The sequence below is a fragment of the Salvelinus sp. IW2-2015 genome, linkage group LG4q.1:29 (assembly GCF_002910315.2).
Source record: "Salvelinus sp. IW2-2015 linkage group LG4q.1:29, ASM291031v2, whole genome shotgun sequence".
NCBI classification, from domain to species: Eukaryota; Metazoa; Chordata; class Actinopteri; order Salmoniformes; family Salmonidae; genus Salvelinus; species Salvelinus sp. IW2-2015.
This window is the reverse complement of record NC_036842.1, coordinates 55438237-55460741: the sequence shown is the minus strand read 5'-3', so window position 1 is coordinate 55460741 and position 22505 is coordinate 55438237. Positions and strand designations below refer to the sequence as shown.

Sequence of the window (22505 nt, the reverse complement as noted above, 5' to 3'; positions counted from 1 at the left end):
GGGTTACTCAACTCTTAGCGAAGGTCCGGAGCCTGCTGTTTTTCTGTTCTACCTGATAATTAATTGCACACACCTGGTGTCCCAGGTCTCAGTCCCTGATTAAAGGGGAAGAATTAAAAAATGCAGTGGAACTGGCTTCGCGGTCCAGAGTTGAGTTTGAGGGTATAGAACATGGAGAGCAAACTGCAACTTTTTAAGAGAGAAAAGAACAATGTCAGCGTCAGGTAGCGTTATTAACTGTATCAATGACATGTAAGAGACCGTGGACATTGTCAGAGGCTAAACGTGTTTTTAGTAAGCCGGTTTGGTCGTGGTGAATGCGTTTGGTCAGGTAAGGYTCAAGGCGGAAGGCAAACACTTTAGCGAATGCTTTAATATCTGAATTCAAAAGTGATATTGGATGATAACTGGAACATTGAGGGCTCTTTGTCTCTTTTAAGTGAGATTAAAGCAATATTCTAAATTGATTGAGAAAGACCCCTTTTTAGCTGCAGCATGTTCAATAGTAAAGGGCCCAACTGAGTCCAAAAATCTACACTCTGGGGGTATTCTGTCAAGACCAGGTGACCTCCCAATGTTCATAGCTTGTATGGCAGTCTTCTATTCCACTAGCATAATTGAAGACTCCAGTGTATGAGATACTGTGGTTATTACTTTTGGCTTGTGTAATCRTATTATAATGCTAACCTGAATGTCATGCTGAATGTTCATGTAATTGTCACAAAAACATAATGCACATTTTGTAGAATAATGACAAGGTTACAATGCAAATGACATGTGTAAAATACTTGTTTTATATCGTTTTGGAACTAAACCACCCTTTCACTGCACTGCTTAGTAAAACCTTTTACTTAGTTGTTTCGGTGGGCTGGCCCTCATCATCTGCTTTGTAATCAAAGTATTCCCATAGTTTGCTTCTGCAGCCAGTTTTGCCAACAAGTTGCAGGCATAGGAATGTTTTCGTTTGAAGAAGCCATGCTGTTGGCATTTTCTCTCTCTTCTTGCTTGCTTCTTAAWAGTGGCTTGTGCTGTCAGCTGCATACGCAAATGCAGCCTGGCTAACTACTGCCACCTTGAGAAGTTTCAGACAAATTACTAGACAGACTCGATCCTCTCAATCCGTATATGACAAGAAACATTTGACAGAAGTACTGAAAGTAACAAAAATTCTAGTGCCGAACGATTTTTCATTTTCATGTTCGAGTTTCAAAAAAGTACCGAAGTTATGGTATACCGTGCAACACTATCGCTATCTGTCTAACCCACAGAGCAGAGGACTAGATGACAATTTATGCTTAAAATCAAATCAAACTTTATTTGTCACATGAGCCGAATACAACATGTGTAGACCTTACCGTGAAATGCTTACTTACGAACCCTTAACCAACAGTGCAGTTCAAGAAAAAGTTAAGAAAATATTGACCAAATAAACTAAAGTAGAAAATAATAAAAAGTAAGACAATAAAAGAACAATAACGAGGCTATATACAGGGGGTACGGGTACCGAGTCAATGTGCGGGGGTACAGGTTAGTCGAGGTAATTTGTACATGTAGGTATGGGTAAAGTGACTATGCATAGATAATAAACAGCAAGTAACAGCAGTGTAAAAAACAAATGGAGGGGGGTGAGTCTTACGGCTTGGGGTAGAAGCCGTTAAGGAGCCTTTTGGTCCAAGACTTGGCTCTCCGGTACCGCTTGCTGTGCGGTAGCAGAGAGAACAGTCTATGACTGGAGTCTTTGAAAGATGTTTGGGCTTTCCTCTGACACCGCCCAGTATAGAGGTCCTGGATGGCTGGAAGCTTGGCCCCAGTGATGTACATGGCCGTACGCATTACCCTCTTTTGCGCACTGTGATCAGATGCCGAGCAGTTACCATACCAGGCATTGATGCAACCAGTCAGGATGCTCTCGATGGTGCAGCTATAGAGCTTTTTGAGGATCTGGGGATCCATGCCAAATCTTTTCAGTCTCCTGAGGGGAAAAGGTCATCTTGATTGAAGGTCATCCATTTTACGAATTCTCAGAAGGCAGCCTGACCTCTGCTCCCATTTTCTGCACGCAAATGACAGGGATTTGGGCCCAATCCCGAGAAAGCAGTATATCCTTTGCGTCAGACTCGTTAAAGAAAAATTATTCTTCCAGTTTGAGTTGAGTAATCACTGTTTTGATGTCCAGAAGTTATTTTCGGTCATAAGAGATGGTAGCGGCAACATTATGTACAAAATGAGTAAAAAAAACAAGTTTCAAACAATGCAAAAAAACTAACAAAATAGCACAGTTGGTTAGGAGCATGTAAAACATCAGCCATCCTCTCCGGCGCCATTCTACATATTACTTAGGGCAATATGTTAAATGTGCACGCCGAGTCCTGCCTGAAGACTAGGCAAATACATCKGTAGGATCCACTTTGCTTGTGTAAATAGCTATGCATTTTGGATTTAGCTGTTATTTCAAAACCATATACAGTATATCCTCTCAATTGAAGACCTTTGAGAAATGGATGCCTATTGCCTAGCTATGGGTTATTTCACAAAGTGTAGTGGGTAAACATTAATTGTGTGCTGTGTGGTGGCACTGTGGTGGTGGGGTGACCTACTGTAGGTACCTGCTGTACTGGTGAAGATCTCGCCCAGTGCAGCACGTGCAGAAAGAATGGCTGTGGTCTCACCTGGAGACATCCAGTCGAAGCTCAGGGTCCCTGAGATGGTGATCTGGCCTGACTGAGACACTGTGACTGGGGGAAACAATGACAACTTACGGATTGATTAACTGAYTGATTTCAGAATAAAAACATTTGAGTGCTTTAGTAATGCCCATATTGTCCCCATCTACAGGGGCAGTTGGACTTACACTACCGTTCAAAGGTTTAGGGTCACTTAGAAATGTCCTTGTTTTTTAAAGAAAAGCTAGAAATGTGCTTTTCTTTAAAAAACAAGGACATTTCTAAGTGACCCCAAACTTTTGAACGTTAGTATAGAAACCACTTTGTATAAGCCAATTCCAATTGGCTTATACCAATTCCCCACGGGGGGACCAGGATGAATATGTATGAACTTTCCAATTTGTAAGTCGCTCTGGATAAGAGCGTCTGCTAAATGACTTAAATGTAAATGTAAATGTAAGCCAAAGCCTACTTTTGTATTGATATTAAATGGCGCAAATAGAGCTGTGTGTGATCTTAAAGGAAAAAAACAGTTTTCAGAACTTTTCCAGCCATCAAACAATGCATATGTATAAAGATATGGTCCAATATGCAGTATGTCTAGAAATAAATCTGGCTAAGCTTTTATACTGTTGATAAAACAATTCAACAAGACGTATGACTCCATTTTATTCGAGAGCAGCGATAGCAGGTCAACTGCCGCGCAACACGGCAAATTGAAAATAAAAAGAAGGCAGACAAATGTGATAAGTTGATATGAGAAAAGATGGAGCTGGATTGAGGCAAAGACGAGCTTTAATTTTCCCCTAAGGACAATGTTTGGACTCAATGTGCTAGATACTGAGCAGAGACTCTATTTTACCGACTGTCCTACAACAGGGGGTATGCAACTTAATTAGTTGACGCGAAAAGCAGTTTTTCAGACAGTTTGTCCACTGACGTGGCCCTTGCCAAAACTGTGCGCAACAACTACGCTGTGGGTGGCCATGTTTTTGACAAGTAATCACAGGTGATGAACTGAGCAGGGCTTTACCTTGTCCTCTGTCTCGTTGTTTGACACTCGTCTCTAAAGCCCTGTAACACCTATTTAAATGATTACCTCTGAAAGATGGGACCCATTTATGTCATTCAATGTTAAAAAGGAGGACGTCAGACACTCTTTTATCCTACCAACAGACGCCTGCTGAGAAGTCGGACTGTAAGGGATTTTTCTGCATGCATTGTCTGTCTGTGGGCATCTGAAGAGTGTGTGTGTGGTGTGTGTGTGTGGTGTGGTGTGTGTGTGTGTGGTGTGTGTTGTGTGTGTGTGTGTGTGTGTGTGTGTGTGTGTGTGGGGTGTGGGGTGTGTGTGTGTGTGTGTGTGTGTGTGTGTGTGTGTGTGTGTGTGGTTTTTTGTGTCGTGTGGTGTTGCCTGTGTTTGTGTGTAACTCATGTCACCCCCGGTGCCGGTCTGATGTTCTTGGGCGGTGGTTGGTCCATTTTCTCTGGAGCGGTCGGCTGCTCGTTCTCCTTCTTGCACCTCTTGTAAGGGACAAGCAGTCAGACCGGACCCATCTGGACAAGAAGAAAAGGGGAAAGTGCAATGCTTGGTGAGCAACAACCGTGATTACTTTTTCATGACTTCTATGATTTATTTGCGTGAACTGTTGGACAGGTTGATTAGTTTCTGTACAAAAAAAGAGTTGGAGTTCTATAAGAAATGCTTAGACGGCTGAATGTTCTGTTTCATGTGAGCACCAAGCTCAGCAAAGATTGCCTTTGCTGCAGATGGCAAAAGCAGCTGTGAAACAAAATGTATGCTGTGTTGTAGAAAACTATTTCCCTCCCTATCTTACAAACAATAAGCCAATGCCCCTGAGTCTGCCCTTTATGTCTGCCAGCCTAGAGATCTGTTATAGCCAGGACATCAGGGAAAAACGTGGCAGACACACATGATTTGCTGTTGTTTGTCTACTTTCTGGCTGGATTGTCATAMATAAATTCTACTTACCATATTCATGTTTTCCCCTGCATATCCTTGGTACTGGTGAAAAAATATAACAGTGTGATGGGACAGAATGTGAAAGGTGAATTTCACAACTAAGCTTTTAGAAGTGATCATCAATATTTTCATGGCGTGGAAACGACACACTGCTGGTCTGTACCAAGTGGTCCTGTATGTTACACCTCTAACATCCTATCCCTTGAGCTTCACCTTGAGCTACCAGTATATTCAAAAGATATTCATTCACCGACATACTTGTCTCTGCAAAGTCAACTCGCTCATCAACGGGAGGTCGTCGCAGCAGGCCGCACAAGTACAGGAGGCAGCGTGGAGGTTGAGGATGCGCTCCTGAGAAATCAATCATATCTCTGCATTCTAAACAATCAGGTGTACACTCCGCTCCTTATGTATTTGGACAGTGAAGTGAAAATGTTTAATTTGGCTCTATACCCCAGCATTTTGGATTTGAGATCTAATGTTTCATATGAGGCAATAGTGAAGAATGTCACCTTTAATTTGAAATGAAAGCACTTTACACTATATATCTTGTCCCCCCCATTTGGACAAAATGCAGTCCCTCTTTAAATGACGTTCAGCTTATAAAGGCTTCATAAACTCTTCATAATGCCTTCATAACTACTACATAAATGTGTTACAAAGCATCTATAAACATATGTCATGGTTCATAAAGGTGGCATAACTGTGTGACATACAGTAATCACCAATGTCAAATGTGACATACCCACTATGTTGAATATGGTATAAACGTGCTTTATGAAGGTGCTGAAGTATGGCACATGCTCTAAAGTCAAGTTAGTCACATTACACCTAATCTCATTCAGTTAGCTCTACCCGGAATCCTTGGGACATCCCTCCCCTAAACGCTAACCTTAACCCCTACGCTTAATCATAACCATAACCCTTACCAAATCCTAACCATAACCATTTAAAATKTAAACTTCAATGGGGTATGGATGTCCCAGGGATCTCGAATAGCAAGGACCAATCTCGTTCCCAGACACTTCTGCCCAAATGTGCAGAAGGTCTGGTGAACCAACGCATCAAACTTGGCCTTCGCTAGCCAATACAGAGTGCTTGGTGAATCTCCCGGCGCATTACTCATTGGCTTAAGCTACCAACCAATTATCTTCCACAACACTTTCCCCCATGTGTCTTGTATCGTATTTGTATGACGTCTTGGCAATAAAGAGATTGTGTTTGTAACTCTTATTGGGAGAGTTTTCCCCACAAGCGCGACACATCTACCACAGATTTTAAGAGTGTAGTCTTTCTTTTTTCAGTGGAGCCATTAGCTAGCTAGCTATGTCCTTTGCTAATTAGCTACCTGGAAGGTAGGGCCTGTTGTTTTTTCTCCCTTGAGGCCAGAGGGAATGGTTTCCACTAAACAGCACAACTATATTGTAAAAATTCATTAACAATTTGATTTTTGATCTTAATTTAAGGTTAGGGTTAGGCATAAGGTTATCAGTGTGGTTAAGGTTAGGGTTAAGGTTAGGTTAAAAATAAAATGTTAAGGGCCTCCCGAGTGGCGCAGCAGTCTAAGGCACTGCATCACAGTGATTGAGGCGTCACTACAGACCAAAGGTTTGATCCCAGGCTGTGTTACAACCGGCCATGACCGGGAGTCCCATAGGGCGTCGCACAATTGGCCCAGTGTCGTCTGGGTTAGGAGAGAGTTTGGCTGGGGGGTCTTTACTTGGCTCATTGCACTCTAGGGACTCCTTGTGGCGGGCCAGGCGCCTGCAGGCTGGTCGTCATTTGACCAGTGTTTCCTGACACATTGGTGCGGCTGGCTTGGGCAGCTGTTAAAGAGCGTGGTTTGGCGGGTCATGTTTCGGAGGACGCATGAGTCACACTTCGCCTCTCCTGAGCCCGTTGGGGAGTTTCAGCAATGAGACAAGGTCACAATTGGATATCACGAAAAAGGGAGGTAAAATACGACAAAAAAAATCTGGAAAGAAATGTGTGGCAACGGGCATGGTTTAGACATAATTCTGACTTTGTGGCTGTGTTAATGAGTGATGACCGGGGGAATGTTTTTGCTAGCAAAGGAATATAAATGCAAAGATTTCAAAGATTTTACTGAGTTACAATTCAATATAAGGAAATCAGTCAATTAAAATAAACTCATTAGGCCCTAATCTATGGATTTCACATGACTGGGAATACAGATATGTATATGTTGGTCACAGATCCCTTTAAATAAAAGGTAGGGGTGTGGATCAGAAAACCTGTTGGTATCTGGTGTGACCACCATTTGCATCATGCAGCACGACACATCTCCGTCGCATAGAGTTAAGGATTAGGATTATCCCCTTTTTTTTCAATTTCCGTGTAAAATGACATACCCAAATCTAACTGCCTGTAGCTCAGGCCCTGAAGCAAGGATATGCATATTCTTGGTACCATTTGAAAGGAAACACTTTGAAGTCTATGGAAATGTGAAAGGAATGTAGTAGTATATAACACAATAGATCTGGTAAAAGATAATATGAAGAAGGGAAAAAAAAYATTATTTTGTATTTTTTTTGTACCATCATCTTTGAAATACAAGAGAAAGGCCATCATGTATTATTCCAGCCCAGGTGCGATTTAGATTTTGGCTACTAGATGGCATCAGTCTATGTGCAAAGTTTTATACTGATCAAATGAACCATTGCATTTTTGTTCAAAATGTTGAATCARGACTGCCCAAATGTGCCTAATTTGTTTATTAATAACTTCGTGTTCAAAATTGTGCACTCTCCTCAAACAATAGCGTGGTATTCTTTCACTGTAATAGCTACTGTAAATTGGACAGTGCAGTTAGATTAACAAGAATCTAAGCTTTCTGCCAATATCAGATATGTCTATGTCCTGGGACATTTTCTTGTTACTTACAACCTCATGCTAATCGCATTAGCCTAAGTTAGCTCAACCGTCCCGTGGAAGGGACACCAATCCCGAAGAAGTTTTAACCCACTCCACTACAGCCCCGTTGATGTAAATGGGGGCATGTTCGGCCCTCCTTTTCCTGTAGTTCCTTGGTTGGACCATCCTAGAAATGTTTTAGAGTAATATATTATAAAATAACATATGCCATTTAGCAGATGCTTTTATCCAAAGCAACTTAGTCATGCATGCATACCATTTTACGTATGGGTGTTCCCCGGGAATCAAACACACCATCCTGGTGTTGCAATTCTCTACCAAGATGCCTAACAAGTTTAGAAATGCTTTCTGAATCCTCAATTTAATATGATTTATTAAATCCCAAGATCTGTGCCTCAACACAATCCTGTCTCGGACCTCTACAGACAATTCCTTCGACCTCATGGCTTGGTTTCTGCTCTGACATATACTGTCTGCTGTGGGACCTTAAATGGACAGGTATGTGCCTTTCCAAATCATGTACAATCAGTTGAATTTACCACAGGTGGACTCCAATTATGTTGTAGTAACATCTCAAGGATGATACATGGAAACAGGATGCACCTGAGCTCAATTTCGAGTCTCATAGCAAAGGTTCTGAATACTTATGTAAATGTCATATTTCAGTTTTAAAGTTTTTATAAATTAGAAAAAATTCTAAAAAACAGTTTTTGCTTTTTCATTATGGGGTATTGTGTGTAGATTGATGAGGGAAAAAAACTATTTAATCAATTTTAGAATTAGACTGTAACGTAACAACATTTTGAAAAAGTGAAGGGGTCTGAATACTTTCCGAATGCACTGTATAGTGTATTCAAGTAGTCAAATTGTGGTTTGGTCCCACATTTCTAGCACACAATGACTACATCAAGATTGTGTCTCTACACACTGGTTGGATGCATCGTTTTGGTTGAGTTTCTGATTATGTTTTGGTCAGATCATTCTGAGATAGATGTACAGTGGGGAGAACAAGTATTTGATACACTGACAATTTTGCAGGTTTTCCTACTTACAAAGCATGTAGAGGGTCTGTCATTTTTATCATAGGTACACTTCAACTGTGAGAGAAGGAATCTAAACAAAAATCCAGAAAATCACATTGTATGATTTTTTTAATTAATTAATTTGCATTTTATTGCATACATAAGCATTTGATACATCAGAAAAGCAGAACTGAATATTTGGTACAGAAAACTTAGTTTGCAATTACAGAGAATACGTTTCCTGTAGTTTTGGCCAGGTTTGCACACACTGCAGCAGGGATTTTGGCCCACTCCTCCATACAGACCTTTCCCAGATCCTTCAGGTTTTCGGGCTGTCGCTGGGCAATACGGACTTTCGGCTCCCTCCAAAGATTTTCTATTGGGTTCAGGTCTGGAGACTGGCTAGGCCACTCCAGGACCTTGAGATGCTTCTTACGGAGCCACTCCTTAGTTGCCCTGGCTGTGTGTTTCGGGTCGTTGTCATGCTGGAAACCCAGCCACGACCCATCTTCAATGCCTCTTACTGAGGGAAGGAGGTTGTTGGTCAAGATCTGCCGATACATGGCCCCATCCATCCTCCCTTCAATACGGTGCAGTCGTCCTGTCCCCTTTGCAGAAAAGCATCCCCAAAGAATGATGTTTCCAACTCCATGCTTCACGGTTGGGATGGTGTTCTTGGGGTTGTACTCATCCTTCTATTCCTCCAAACACGGCGAGTGGAGTTTAGAGCAAAAAGCTCTATTTTTGTCTCATCAGACCACATGACCTTCTCCCATTCCTCCTCTGGATCATCCAGATGGTCATTGGAAACTTCAGACGGGCCTGGACATGCGCTGGCTTGAGCAGGGGGACCTTGCGTGCGCTGCAGGATTTTAATCCATGACGGCGTAGTGTGTTACTAATGGTTTTCTTTGAGACTTGGTCCCAGCTCTCTTCAGGTCATTGACCAGGTCCTGCCGTGTAGTTCTGGGCTGATCCCTCACATTCCTCATGATCATTGTGCCCCACGAGGTGAGATCTTGCATGGAGCCCCAGACCGAGGGTGATTGACCGTCATCTTGAACTTCTTCCATTTTCTAATAATTGTGCCAACAGTTGTTGCCTTCTCACCAAGCTGCTTGGCTATTGTCCTGTAGCCCATCCCAGCCTTGTACAGGTCTACAATTTATCCCTGATGTCCTTACACAGCTCTCTGGTCTTGGCCATTGTTGAGAGGTTGGAGTCTGTTTGATTGAGTGTTGGACAGGTGTCTTTTATACAGGTAACGAGTTCAAACAGGTGCAGTTAATACAAGGTAATGAGTGGAGAAACAGGAGGGCTTCTTAAAGAAAACTAACAGGTCTGTGAGAGCCGGAATTCTTACTGGTTGGTAGGTGATCAAATACTTATGTCATGCAATAAAATGCAAATTAATTACTTAAAAATCATACAATGTGATTTTCTGGATTTTTGTTTTAGATTCCGTCTCTCACAGTTGAAGTGTACCTATGATAAAAATGACAGACCTCTACATGCTTTGTAAGTAGGAAAACCTGCAAAATCGGCAGTGTATCAAATACTTGTTCTCCCCACTGTATCTGAACACTTTAAATTAAACCTGATAATGCCAGGAATTAAACATGAAACTGCTCTAACTGTTTACATCCCTCCTTTTGGTGGAGAGAACATTACGTTGTTTGAATGCAAATGTTTTGCACTTTGCATTTTCCCATGTGGCAGAGAGAACATGTTGCTGTTTTAAAGCTAATTTCCTGCAATTCGACACATTTGTCCGTGTCTTATGTGTGTTTATCTTATACCGGGTTTGAAGAGTTCCAAAAACAAAAAGAAGTGCCATCAGAGACTGTCACGACTGACAGACTATGGGCTGAGTGGGCTGGCTTGCTCACCTGGATGAGGCACTGCAGTGGACGCCCTGCATAGCGGATGCTTCTCTTCCAATCCCTGCCGCTCGCCTGTCCTGACATGCCCTCAAATTCAATGGGCCTGTACCAGTGGAATGGACAGGCGGCAGAGACAAGACAAGCGAACATGGCAACAATTATTTAAATGGAGATAGGCATCATTCACCATAACCCATGTATTCTCAAGTTGAGTGAAGAATATATGGCTTCTTTCAGACAGCTTTTTTCAGCTGGGTTTCTTAAAAATAGTCAACTCCATAGCGGCGAACCTATCACCTCTTTCACCCCTATTCCCTGCCACTCCTCAACTTTGGCTAAAATCAAATCTGTGTTTACACTCATTTCTACTTCCAGTCGTGATACTGCAATTACTGGTAATCAGAGTGGCCACGGTCTCCAGCCAGGGCAGAGGAAAGTAATGGAGCCTAAACTGTCCTCATCTTTAAACCAAGAGCTCCACTTTGTGGCCACACCTACAGCTACATGAGACCAGTCTAATCTTGTACAGCATGCCGCTGGTGTTCATGGAGCACACTGGCAGCTCGATGTTTAACGCGAACGGGTCCCAGTTGTGCTTGGAGCCATTTTTCCCATGCCCTAAGGTCATTGGAGTAGAGGGAGTCTGTGGGCCTGGGAATGACAAGATAATACACAACACTGAAGTTACCATGACAACTGATATTTATTTTTGTAACTGAGATTCCCTAGAGCATACCAGAGGTCATGGCGGCTGGAGCGTTCGTCAGTCCTGTTGCGTTCACTATGCTCCCATGAGTGTGAACCACTGTCAGAGTGGCCTTCTGGGGATTGACACCATTGCCCATCTGTAGGGTGGTCCTGCCAGTCTGTCATGTGAGGGAGGAGCAGAGAGAAACATTACATTGCACAGTCTGTGCTGCTGGGGACGTTATGTGGCATATGGGTCTGGTTTTACATGGTCTGTTTCGTTTCAGATACAGTGGCTTGTGAAAGTACTCACCCCCCTTGGCATTTTTCCTATTTTGTTGCCTTACAACCTGGAATTAAAATAGATTTTTTTGGGGGGGTTTGTATCATTTGATTTACACAACATGCCTACCACTTTGAAGATGCAAAATATTGTTTATTGTGAAACAAACAAGAAATAAGACACAAAAAAATTACTTGAGCGTGTATAACTATTCACCCCCACAAAGGCAATACTTTGTAGAGCCACCTTTTGCAGCAATTACAGCTGCAAGTCTCTTGGGGTATGTCTCTATAAGCTTGGCACATCTAGCCACTGGGATTTTTGCCCATTCCAAAACTGCTCCAGCTACTTCAAGTTTGATGGGTTCCGCTGGTGTACATCAATCTTTAAGTCATACCACAAATTCACAATTGGATTGAGGTCTGGGCTTTGACTAGGCCATTCCAAGACATTTAAATGTTTCCCCTTAAACCACTCAAGTGTTGCTTTAGCAGTTTGCTTAGGGTCATTGTCCTGCTGGAAGTTGAACCTCCATCCCAGTCTCAAATCACTGGAAGACTGAAACAGATTTCCCTCAAGAATTTCGCTGTATTTAGCGCCATCCATCATTCCTTCAATTCTGACCAGTTTTCTAGTCCCTGCCGATGAAAAACATGGATGGTGTTCTCGGGGTGATGAGAGGTGTTGGGTTTGTAGCTCCTTCAGGGTTATCTGTGGCTTCTTTGTTGCCTCTCTGATTAATGCTCTCCTTGCCTGGTCCATGAGTTTTGGTGGGCGGCCCTCTCTTGGCAGGTTTGTTGTGGTGCATATTCTACATGCTGTCTTTGCTATTAGTGGAAAGACATTTCTGTTGTAGGCTACCTGTCTTTCCTGCGATGGTTTGAACGGTCTGTTCGACTCTTTTTGTAGCTCCTCTTTTATTAATCACATTCAGTACCTGCGTGCCACATTCCTTCACAGATAAAAGGTCAACTCTCATGAAACATTCATCATTCATCAAATAGGAAACAGTAGATTGTGAGTTCTTATAAGATGCAGCTAGCTAAATCTCACTGAGATAACAGACTGGAGCTATGTGGTCATTGTTTGCCATTTTGATTTGCACAAATAACACTTGTCATTTTTGATGAAGCAAATTATGTAATGTTCCACGTAGTGCCGAGTTTGTCATTCTGAGAGAAAAAAAGGCTTCTAATATTTTAAACATTTTGGGGCGTGTTGGCAGTTAACCTGAAGTGTCTATACAAGGAGTATCACCTTAATAACAAAACATGTTTTATCCAGTATTTAAAACATGATTAACCCTTTGACCCTCATTAGGAGAAGTTGACTAACATAACATTACACATAGGAGACAACAAACTATCCTAGAAAATGTTTGTTCTGGTTCAAATATAGTCTTTAGTGACAGACTTAACAGTGCACACCTGAGGTCTGGTTCTGGGTGCCGAGATTAGTTTGAATCAAATAGCGAAGTTAGTTAAGATCAGCCTATAACTCAAATGTTTGACTATTTATATCATTGTTGTGGAGCAGTGTCTCAAAGAACAGGCATTGAGATTATTTTCTCAGTGTTCTCCTGAGCCCACACTGCATAGTTGAAGTCCCTTCTGACCTATTTATAGTGCTGGCCCTCGCTACAATGTCATCTGTAACTCGACTCCATCTGTTTAGTCACAACATGTTGAATGTCAGTTGCCAGAGAGAAGCAGAGAACTTGGCTCTGCGATTCCCCTTCACTCTGTCACTAGACAGCCCAATGGAGTCTGCTGCGGCTGAACCAAGACCCACTGGGATCAGCAGCCTCTTGGGTGTCCCAGGGCTCATCACCTGGGACGGGGACGAGGCGATTGACGCGGAGGTGATCGGCGGCATCAGGCCCAGGTCCTCCCCTCTACCACGGAGAAGGAGCTCCAATGACTTAAAGGACTGTGAGCTCGAGCTGACACCGTCAAGCTCCAGGAGGGTGTCCTTTGCGGACGCCCTCGGCCAAAACCTGGTGAACGTGAAAGAGTTTGACTCGTGGGACATAACCATCCCGCTGAATTTCGACGCCCTTGAGGGAGAGAAAGAGGTAGAGGAATACTACTTGTCCTCCTTATACACTCCTCCACCGTCCGAAGAAGCCATGGTCCTGAGAGTTCAGGAGCAGAAGCTAGAGCTGGAGAGCATTAAGTTACTCCACGGGACTACGATACTGCGGGGCGTGGTCCGTGTTCTCAATGTCTCATTTGATAAGATGGTGTACATCCGCACCTCTCTAGATGCCTGGGCCACGCACTTTGACCTGCTGGCAGAGTACATACCAGGGTCCAGCAATGGAGACACTGACTGCTTCTCCTTCAAGCTCACCCTGGTGCCCCCCTTTGGGGAAAAGGGGGCCAGAGTGGACTTCTGTCTCCGGTATGAGACCCCTGTTGGGACTTTCTGGGCCAACAATAGTGACCGGAACTATGTGATGTTTTGTCACCAGAAAGTCAAAGAGCTGGAAGATAAAGCACAAAAATACAAAACCGAGCGTAGGAAAAGCATCCTGAAAGTCAACATGTGAGGATGATCAGATTAATCAAAACATGCTTGTTTTGAGTGTGTGTAGATTGATGGAATGATTGAATGCTACAGCAGTACGTTTTTGAAAATGTGTGGTCCAGYCCAGTGGTCCAGTCGTGTGAAAGCTATGATGCTTTCACATTGATAATGCCTCGCCTCAAAATACACCGTTTTACATATATCTAGATATATTTGCTTCCTAAAAATAAGCCAACTTGCAGTTTATTATGAAATTATGATTTAACAGTAAATGTTGGACAATTGTTGTTGGGTCTTTTTTCCTGAGCTTTCATTTCATTTATTTACAGTCATGAATTTCCCTGTGATGAAAACTGGTCATCAACCAGTGATGAATCGTCAGGTAATCATTCATTGTACTAAATTATTAAAAAGTTAAATGACTCGTCCATACACTAAAATCAATTACATTAAATCATTAACTAATGTAAATTATGATTTTTCCTCTCTAGATGTAAACAAACATGGAGGAGAGATGACTAGTGTGAACATCTCTGAGTCTCAGTCAGGAGCACTCGAAGATGATCATCAGCAATTACTGGTGAGTAACACTTGCAGCATTTGGATTTCAGAACTTTTACAGATGAGTCACGTATCCAGGGTTTTCTTACAACATACGCTTTTGTGATACATAGCTTGACATAGCATTTATGTACGATTTTCAAATGAGCCTTACTTGTTATTGTGGCCTTCAATGATGATTAATGCAAGGTTTAATTAAGTTTTTATGTAATCTACAGTAAATAGCATGGTAAAATGCCATGGTTAGGCTTAAAGCTGCAATATGTAACTTTTTGAGCGACCCACTAAATTCACATAGAACTGTGTGTTATAGATCTGTCATGCTCATTGAAAGCAAGTATAAGAAGCGTTCTATGTGCTCTATTTCTAAGTTTCGTTTTTGCGTCTTTTACTTTCGGTTTTGTATACCAGCTGAAAATACAATAATTTTTGGTTATTGAAGATATATTTCACAGCGGTTTAGATGGTACAATGATTCTCTACACTAAACTTGCTTATTTTGTCACATAAATTGAAATTAAGCAAACTATTAGAATTTTAGCAACCAGGAAATGGCGGAGTGATTTCTTTATAGGTCATCTTTAAACAGCTTGGGGTGACCTCAGAAACAGGAGATAGTGAACCCTGTTGCTCTTTCTCAATATGTCATGTGATCACTGATGTCCGAGCCCTGGTAGTCACTACTTTAACATACTGTGCTAGTTGCATCTTTATGACACTTGAGTCAAATGCCAAGTATTTATATATATTCCATGACAGGAGCTTAGAGAGGTCTTACATAGTCACATGAGTGACTAAGCAACACATTGCAATGGTTACATTACAAACTCAAACATTCAAATGTTACTGGCCAGAGGCCAGTGCTCATGTGAGATTTGGTTTGGGGTGCCAAAATGAAATGTTTAAAAATATATTTTGGCTTGGTCATGAGCAATATTTAATCTGAACCTGCCAATCTAAATGTCATCATCCCCAAACTAGCCTAACCATTGAGGAGGCATTGTGTGAGAATTGAATCTATCCTTCTTACTGTTTGACAGATTGAGAGCAACCAGAACTCCAGCCGGAGAAACCGACGAAAGGCAGCACGATTGGTGAAGGTGCAGGACTGCTTCATCCAGAGAGAGGATGAGACCCAAGAGAAAGAGAAGGGAGCAGTGGAACCATCACAGATCCCACAGGAAAGCACATTCCCACAGGAAACCCCTTCAAATGGGCCTGAGGTACAACCACTGCCACCACAGCACAGGAAAAAGTTTGGGCTGCAGGCGACTTCAGATTCTCTGGCTACGTGCAACAAATTGTCTCCTGGTCTCAGGGACAGCACGTCTTGTGAGGAGTCAGTGAAACCTGAGAACATGGACTCAGTGGTCAGCTCAGCCCCATCCGAGCTGGGAGAGGAACATGCCTCACCAATCCCCAGCAACAAGTCAGATTTAACTGATCAACCCGCTGCTCTGAGCCAAAATGGTGATACGTCTGTTTCTAAAGTGGAGGGAAGTGCTCTGATGCAGATGGAACCGGAGAAGGGTGGATCTGCCATCAGCACAGAAGGAACACATTCAGATAACACTGTAAGGTTGGGGAACAGCACAGCAGGCTTAGTCCCAGGCAGCCAGACCAATAGCTTTACGTTTGGAAATGTTGTGGCCCCACTATACTGTCAGGTATTTGGTAGAGTGGCGAGTAAGAGCCAGAGCTCAACCGATATTGGGAATCGAACAAGGGGGACATTGCATGGAAGGGATTCAACAGGCTGTACAGTCCAGAGTTACGTAGAAGCTCACTCCCGTGTTTCAGCTGATACCCACGGGACACCTGAAGAAAAGCGTGTAGATCAACAGCAATATCTTGAATCAAACCAAGGACATTTCATCTCTGGATTAAGTGCAGAAAAAGAGTCTGAACTTGAACCTCTGTCAGAAGAGGCAGGAGGTTTTCCCAGGGCTCACACTGCCCTGCACACTGCTGCTGCTCTCAGGGCACAAATCCCCAATGAGGACTCAGGCCTCCAGGGGCCTGAAGAGAACATTCTGCCTCCCCAGTCCCAGATCCACCAGGACAGCATGTTTTTCCAGACACAAACCCCATTACCAAACACAACACTTTCACAAACTCCTCCAGACACAACACTTTCACAAACTCCTCCAGACACAACACTTTCCCAAACACAAACCTTGATAGACACAACACAAGGTAGTTTCTTACAGTCACAAACTGAAATGGGGTCAACACATGTCTCTGCTGAAATTACTTTGCAGGGGGCCAGTGGTGGATATGAGAGACCTGATGAGTCAGAGGAAATGGAGAACCCTTCCTCAGCCAACACTGATGAATGGTCAACAGGCACATTCACAGAATTAGTAGGCACATATATAGCCATGCTAGAGCCTGTGTATGCTGACCTAAAAGTTTTCACTTCAACAACAAAGGTGGAGGAAAAGATCCCCGCTGAGCACCAAAACTTAGCTGTGACCTGTACGGACACACTGGAGGAAGAAACCAGTGGGACAATGTTAAAAGAGGATCCCATTGTCATTACGGAATGGACATCATTGGAGAAGTTGATGAGAAAACAAACAGATCAAGTGAAGGGTGAACTATCATTTGAAGTGTCAAACACCTTTTGTAATGAAGAAAACAGGCATTCTATTGACAGTAAGGATTATAGTAAGGAAGAAGGCGCGATGACAAACTATGTGAGGGATGATTATGATAAAGACACTGACAAGGTCCCAATGTCCAAAGAAGAAGATATTCATAAGGAAGATGACCCGGTAATTATGAAAAATAAGGAGGATTTAGTTCCTACAGAGAACGAGAAAGGTTCAAGTGATGGACAACCACTACTAAAGAACAATATAATAGAAAAAGACTGGGAGGGGACTGTGGAAGAGGAAGAGGAGGAGATGATGGGGGAATATGTGGAAGAGGGCGAATGGGAAGAAGAGAAAGTAGTTGTGCGAGAGGTAGAAGTGGAGATAATGGCTGGGGGAAAAGAATTGGAGGAGGTAGGGGAGGTGGAGGCAACAGAGGAGGAAGTGGGAAAGGAGGTGACCAAGGAGGAGTTGGCAGTAGAAGAGGTGGATAAGGACAAAGAAGAAATTATGTTATGGGAAAAGATACAAGGAAGGGTGGAGGAAGAGGAAGAGCTGGTGAAAGGAGAGGAGGAAATAGAGAAAGAAATGGAGGATGAGATGGTTGTTGAAGAAGAGCTGGAGGAATTAGAGGAGGGGGATGTGAAATGGATAGAGTGGGAGGAAGAGGAGATTGTAGAGGAAGAGAAGGAGGAGGAAGCAGAGAAAGACAAAGTAGATGATCAAAATGAATTGGTGGATGAGTTAAGCAACCCAATGGACAATACTTGTGAGGGTAAGGGTAAAGGGGGTGAGAGCACAAATGTAAATGTTGCAGAAAAATCAGGCCCAGAAGAAAATACATTAAAGACGGATGAAGTGTCAAATCTTTGCTACAATGACGTAACGCCGGACACCAATCATCTTGGAGGAGAGGAAATGGATTCCATCAAAGGAGACGGGGAATCCTACATTCAAACAGATGAACCTGCCAGTGAGAAAGAAGGTGAAGGTGGGGCTGAAACAGACAACGCGTCCACAGAGTCCCTGTCAGACGATGAGATGGAGCTGTACATGCACAGTCTGAGGGCTGCACAGAAGCAGCGAAACAAGGACTTGAGTCTTGGGAAACGGCCCTCAATAAGTAGAAGAGGCAGCAGGCTTTCCATGCCATCCATCAGTGAGTCTGTGGATGAGGCAAGCAACCTGGAAGATCAGCCAGACACAGAGACTGTGGAGCATCAGTCTACAAGTACAGTGCCCGTTGTGGAGGGAGGGCAGGATAGCACCAGGAGCAATGTCATGTGGTGGAGAGAAACATTTTCTTGGCATAATCTCTCAAAAGCACTGTTATACACCGTCCTGTTTGTGGTGTTTTTTTTTGCTGCTTACCATTATGACTTTATGGCCTGTTTCAGTCTTTACTTGTTATCTGTGATCTGGCTGGTTTGTCAGGGGGAGAAACAACCGATGAAAGGAAATAGTAGAATAGGTTGAGACCTGTGAAAATATATTTCAGTGTTTATGAAGTGCTCCACAATTAAGTTGAATTATTTTTCATTACGCCTCATCTGAGAATACATGAACTCGCAAATGTAGATGTCAAATGTATAAAATGATTGGTGTGTAGCATACTGCAAAGAGTATAATGTAAATGTACGTTAAAGTCAGTATATGCATTGTTCTATCCAGATTCCATCAAGAAATACTATATATATATATATATATATATTTCAGAACATTCTTATTAAAATTATATTAACAGGCGAGGATGTTATCCTTGAATTACTCTACTACGCTATACTCTTATGAGCGTCACCTAGTTCAAGGCAGACCCTTTTTCAGTTCAATGGAGCACACAATAATATTATTTTTCTAATAGAATGTTATGTGCCTTTTCTACACATTGGCCATACTATTGATGCATCTTGACAGCATGTATGTTATTTGAACACATTAGTTCAAAGCCTTGCGTTCAAATAACACACCAGATACAAGGCTGTGGACCATTGCTTAGATGAATTATTGATAATAACTACTTTTATTGCATTATTGTATTTGGTGTAAATTAAACTGATTTTAAAACAGTCTAAATTAGATTTATTTTGTACCAGATGCCTCCAGATTCATAATATCAATTTATAGTATGTTATTACTTTGTTATTTAATAAATAAATATGGTTAACAAAATATTATGTCTATGAATCACTTTTCTGACAACAGTAGTAGAAGAAAAAAAACTGTCATTTCCTGCAATCTTTCAACAAATAATATAATTGACCACATGCGTATTTACAGTACCCTTGGGACACATTTAAAAAACATTTCCCACAATGTGAAGCATACTGCATGCAGAACTTTTGTGATGAAGCAGGGGCGGACTGGGACCATAAATCTTCCCAAGCATTTCTGACACACTGGGGTCAAATGGGCCAGTTCACTAAACTATTTTGGGTCGGTGTACGTGAAATGGGACTGAATCTGTGTCCGATATGGCACCCTATTCCCTATATAGTGCAATACTTTTGACCAGGGCCCATAGGGCTCTAGTCAAAAGTAGTGCATTATATAKTGAATAGGGTGCCATTTCGGACACAGATTCAGTCTGACCCAGATTCGGGAGGTATAAGCAGCCACCATCAGCCCATTAGTCAAATGATGATCATTCTGCACCAAAATCATAATAACATTTCTTAATAACAGGGCCATTTTATGTGATTTTTTACAAAAAAGCCCACTGGCCTAAAGATGGACCGGCCCACCGTCCGTTTCTGTGATGAAGACATCTCATGCCTTATTCTTACTGTGGGACTCCATCCATCACACCACTGACCTTTAGGAGGTGAACTCTACATGGCACCACTGGAGGTTGTCAAGCAGTAGTGAGTGTGGTTGTAATTTTAGCAGACGTATTCGATTTCAATTCGCTCCCATCCAGGCTTGTTAGGGCTTTGTGATGACACATCTGTTTCCTGTACTCTGATGCATTACTGTTAGATTCATTAGATACTATATAGGGCTCATACAATACAACTTTATTGTCCATGTTAGAGCAAACAACAGATATTTGTCTTCTGCTTCGTTCTCTTGGTAAATAAACATGGCAGAAGTTATGAAAGGGGTGTAAACCTAATAGTAAGATTACAACACAATCATGGGTCAATGTTGATGTATGGTTGATTGGGAAAACAGAAAGGGTAAAAACCATAGTAAAACCATACTTCTTACCGCATATCAGCTTCAGACAGTTTGAATCTGTTCTCATGTCAAGACAATGCTGTGTATATTAGTCTTTCTGGTGTGTTGAAATGGTTTTCTTAATATACAATAGAAACCTAACTGAATGTGACTGAATTCAATCTCTTTGTCTCTATCTGACTCATGCTTTGAGAAAGTATGGAAGGCCGTTTTCCAAGACGCAGATTTTCTTTTTCCAAATAGAGTGGGATGACAGAACATAAGACGCAGCCTTGTGCGCGTACTGTATATTCCCTATAGCGTCACAGTGCAACAGCCAATCTGGACAAGCAGGTCTCTCTTCACACACTGTACAAAATGTAATGTCTCTATCAAACCAAGTGCAGTTATTCACCTTATGATTTATGTAGCTAACTTCAGCAAACATCAAAGTCTCTCCCATCAATCACCAATATGATTAAATAGGTGGTCAATACCATAAGCTTGTACTCAATTCGAGTAACTTGATAGCTAGCGCCTTGGGGTGTCTTTGAACTTTAGCTGTTGGCTGTGGTCGGGGTAGTACAGCTGCAACCGCTTGTCAGGGGCTTTCGGGAGCGTCCTGTGTGAGGATTATCACACCCTTTAGCTGTGCAAAAGGACATGTGGACATTTTTAGCCACAGAGAGACACAATTACATTCTTAAAAGGGCAGACACGCAGAGAGCCTCTTCTATCTGTGTAAAGAGAAATAAGGGCATGTTTAGCTAACATGGCAAATCATATTTTCCTTAATATCTTAAATTCTCATCTACAGGTTTTAAAGGGGGATGTACTTGTGTCCATCAGCTACATTTGAGCAATGTCAGGATATTATGCAACATGAGTTCCATGAGGCTGAAGTGGCTGTGTATGTCTGAGGGTGAGGTGTGACACTGGAGTGACATTAGAGCCGTGCGTCATGATTACGAGCGTCATGCGCCATCAGCCAGGGCAAGGTGATGATATCACATTCATCCACAGCTGTTTCACTGAGACTCATCATGGTGATAATACGTCATCAAAACAAATGTGCTGAAGATCCTTTTCTTTTTCCCTATCGCATGATGATGACTGATGGAATGTTCTGTGATTATTAGGATCTTTCTGTAAGTGTCTGTCTGGTTCACTTTCTTACTGCTTGCTAACAAGTGTAGGGCCAAAAAACATGTGACTCGTTACTTTGTGTGCCAGTACACATTAGCAGTCTATAACAATCAATGCTCAAAATACAAAACACAATTATTTTGTGACACCATGGGTTATTCACTGGGTCATTTTTTAAGGCATTTGGGCATTGTCACGATCGTCTTTCTGTGGAAGAGAGGACCAAGGCGCAGCGTGATACGAATACATCTTCTTTTAATATAACGAAGACGACAACTGAAGAACACTGACAAACTAATACAAAAACGTGAAGCTATACAAACTACGTGCACACATGCAACATAGACATAGACAATTACCCACAACCTGCCTAATGCCTATGGCTGCCTAAATATGGCTCCCAATCAGAGACAACGATAGACAGCTGTCTCTGATTGAGAACCACTCAGGCAACCATAGACATACCTAAACACCTACACTGAACACAACCCCATCAACTCTACCAAAACCCCCTAGACAATACAAACACCCTTGACTAGACAAAAACACACAAACATTCCCCATGTCACACCATGACCTAACTAAAATAATAAAGAAAACAAAGATAACTAAGGCCAGGGCGTGACAGGCATGGAATTAGAGGGGAAATTAATTTAGTTTTATTGATCTATATAATTTATTGAATACTTTTGTATACTTTCTAGCATTCAAAATAATACCTCGATACAGTGTCTCTAAATCCCAAGAATATGTCAAACTCTACTCATCGCTACTGGGACAAGCAAATTTGCTTTACTTTAATCACGTTTTACAGTATAGAGGACTTGCATTATGTTTTACATTAATTAACAGTTCAATATAAACAAAAACATGTATGATGAATAACTATTTGTCATATTAAGTGTTTTTCATGGTTGCAAAGCTGAGGGGCACAAATGTCACCGTAATTCAAAAACGACCCCAAGGCTAATTGCTGTTTACACAATGGCTCGCAGAAACACTTTAACCATAATAATTAAGTTATGATGCAAACGCATGATGCTCAGTGTGTGTAAAGGTCATCACATGCTGCTGCCTATGATGTCAAAATGTGGTCCCCATG

General features: G+C 42.1%; 1 protein-coding gene and 1 pseudogene across 1 annotated transcript; one reads left to right on the top strand and one right to left on the bottom strand.

Moving 5' to 3' along the window:
- Positions 1–11456, bottom strand: part of LOC111961148 (deformed epidermal autoregulatory factor 1 homolog) — a 37383-nt pseudogene extending 25927 nt beyond the window's left edge.
- Positions 11457–13073: 1617 nt separating this feature from the next.
- On the top strand, positions 13074–19272 carry ppp1r3ab (protein phosphatase 1, regulatory subunit 3Ab). Its single transcript, XM_023985055.2, has 4 exons — positions 13074–13961; positions 14273–14325; positions 14435–14523; positions 15545–19272. The coding sequence occupies exons 1-4, from the start codon at positions 13096–13098 to the stop codon at positions 18575–18577; spliced, it is 4041 nt and encodes a 1346-aa protein (XP_023840823.1). The 5' UTR covers positions 13074–13095; the 3' UTR covers positions 18578–19272.
- The last annotated feature ends 3233 nt before the right edge of the window (positions 19273–22505 follow it).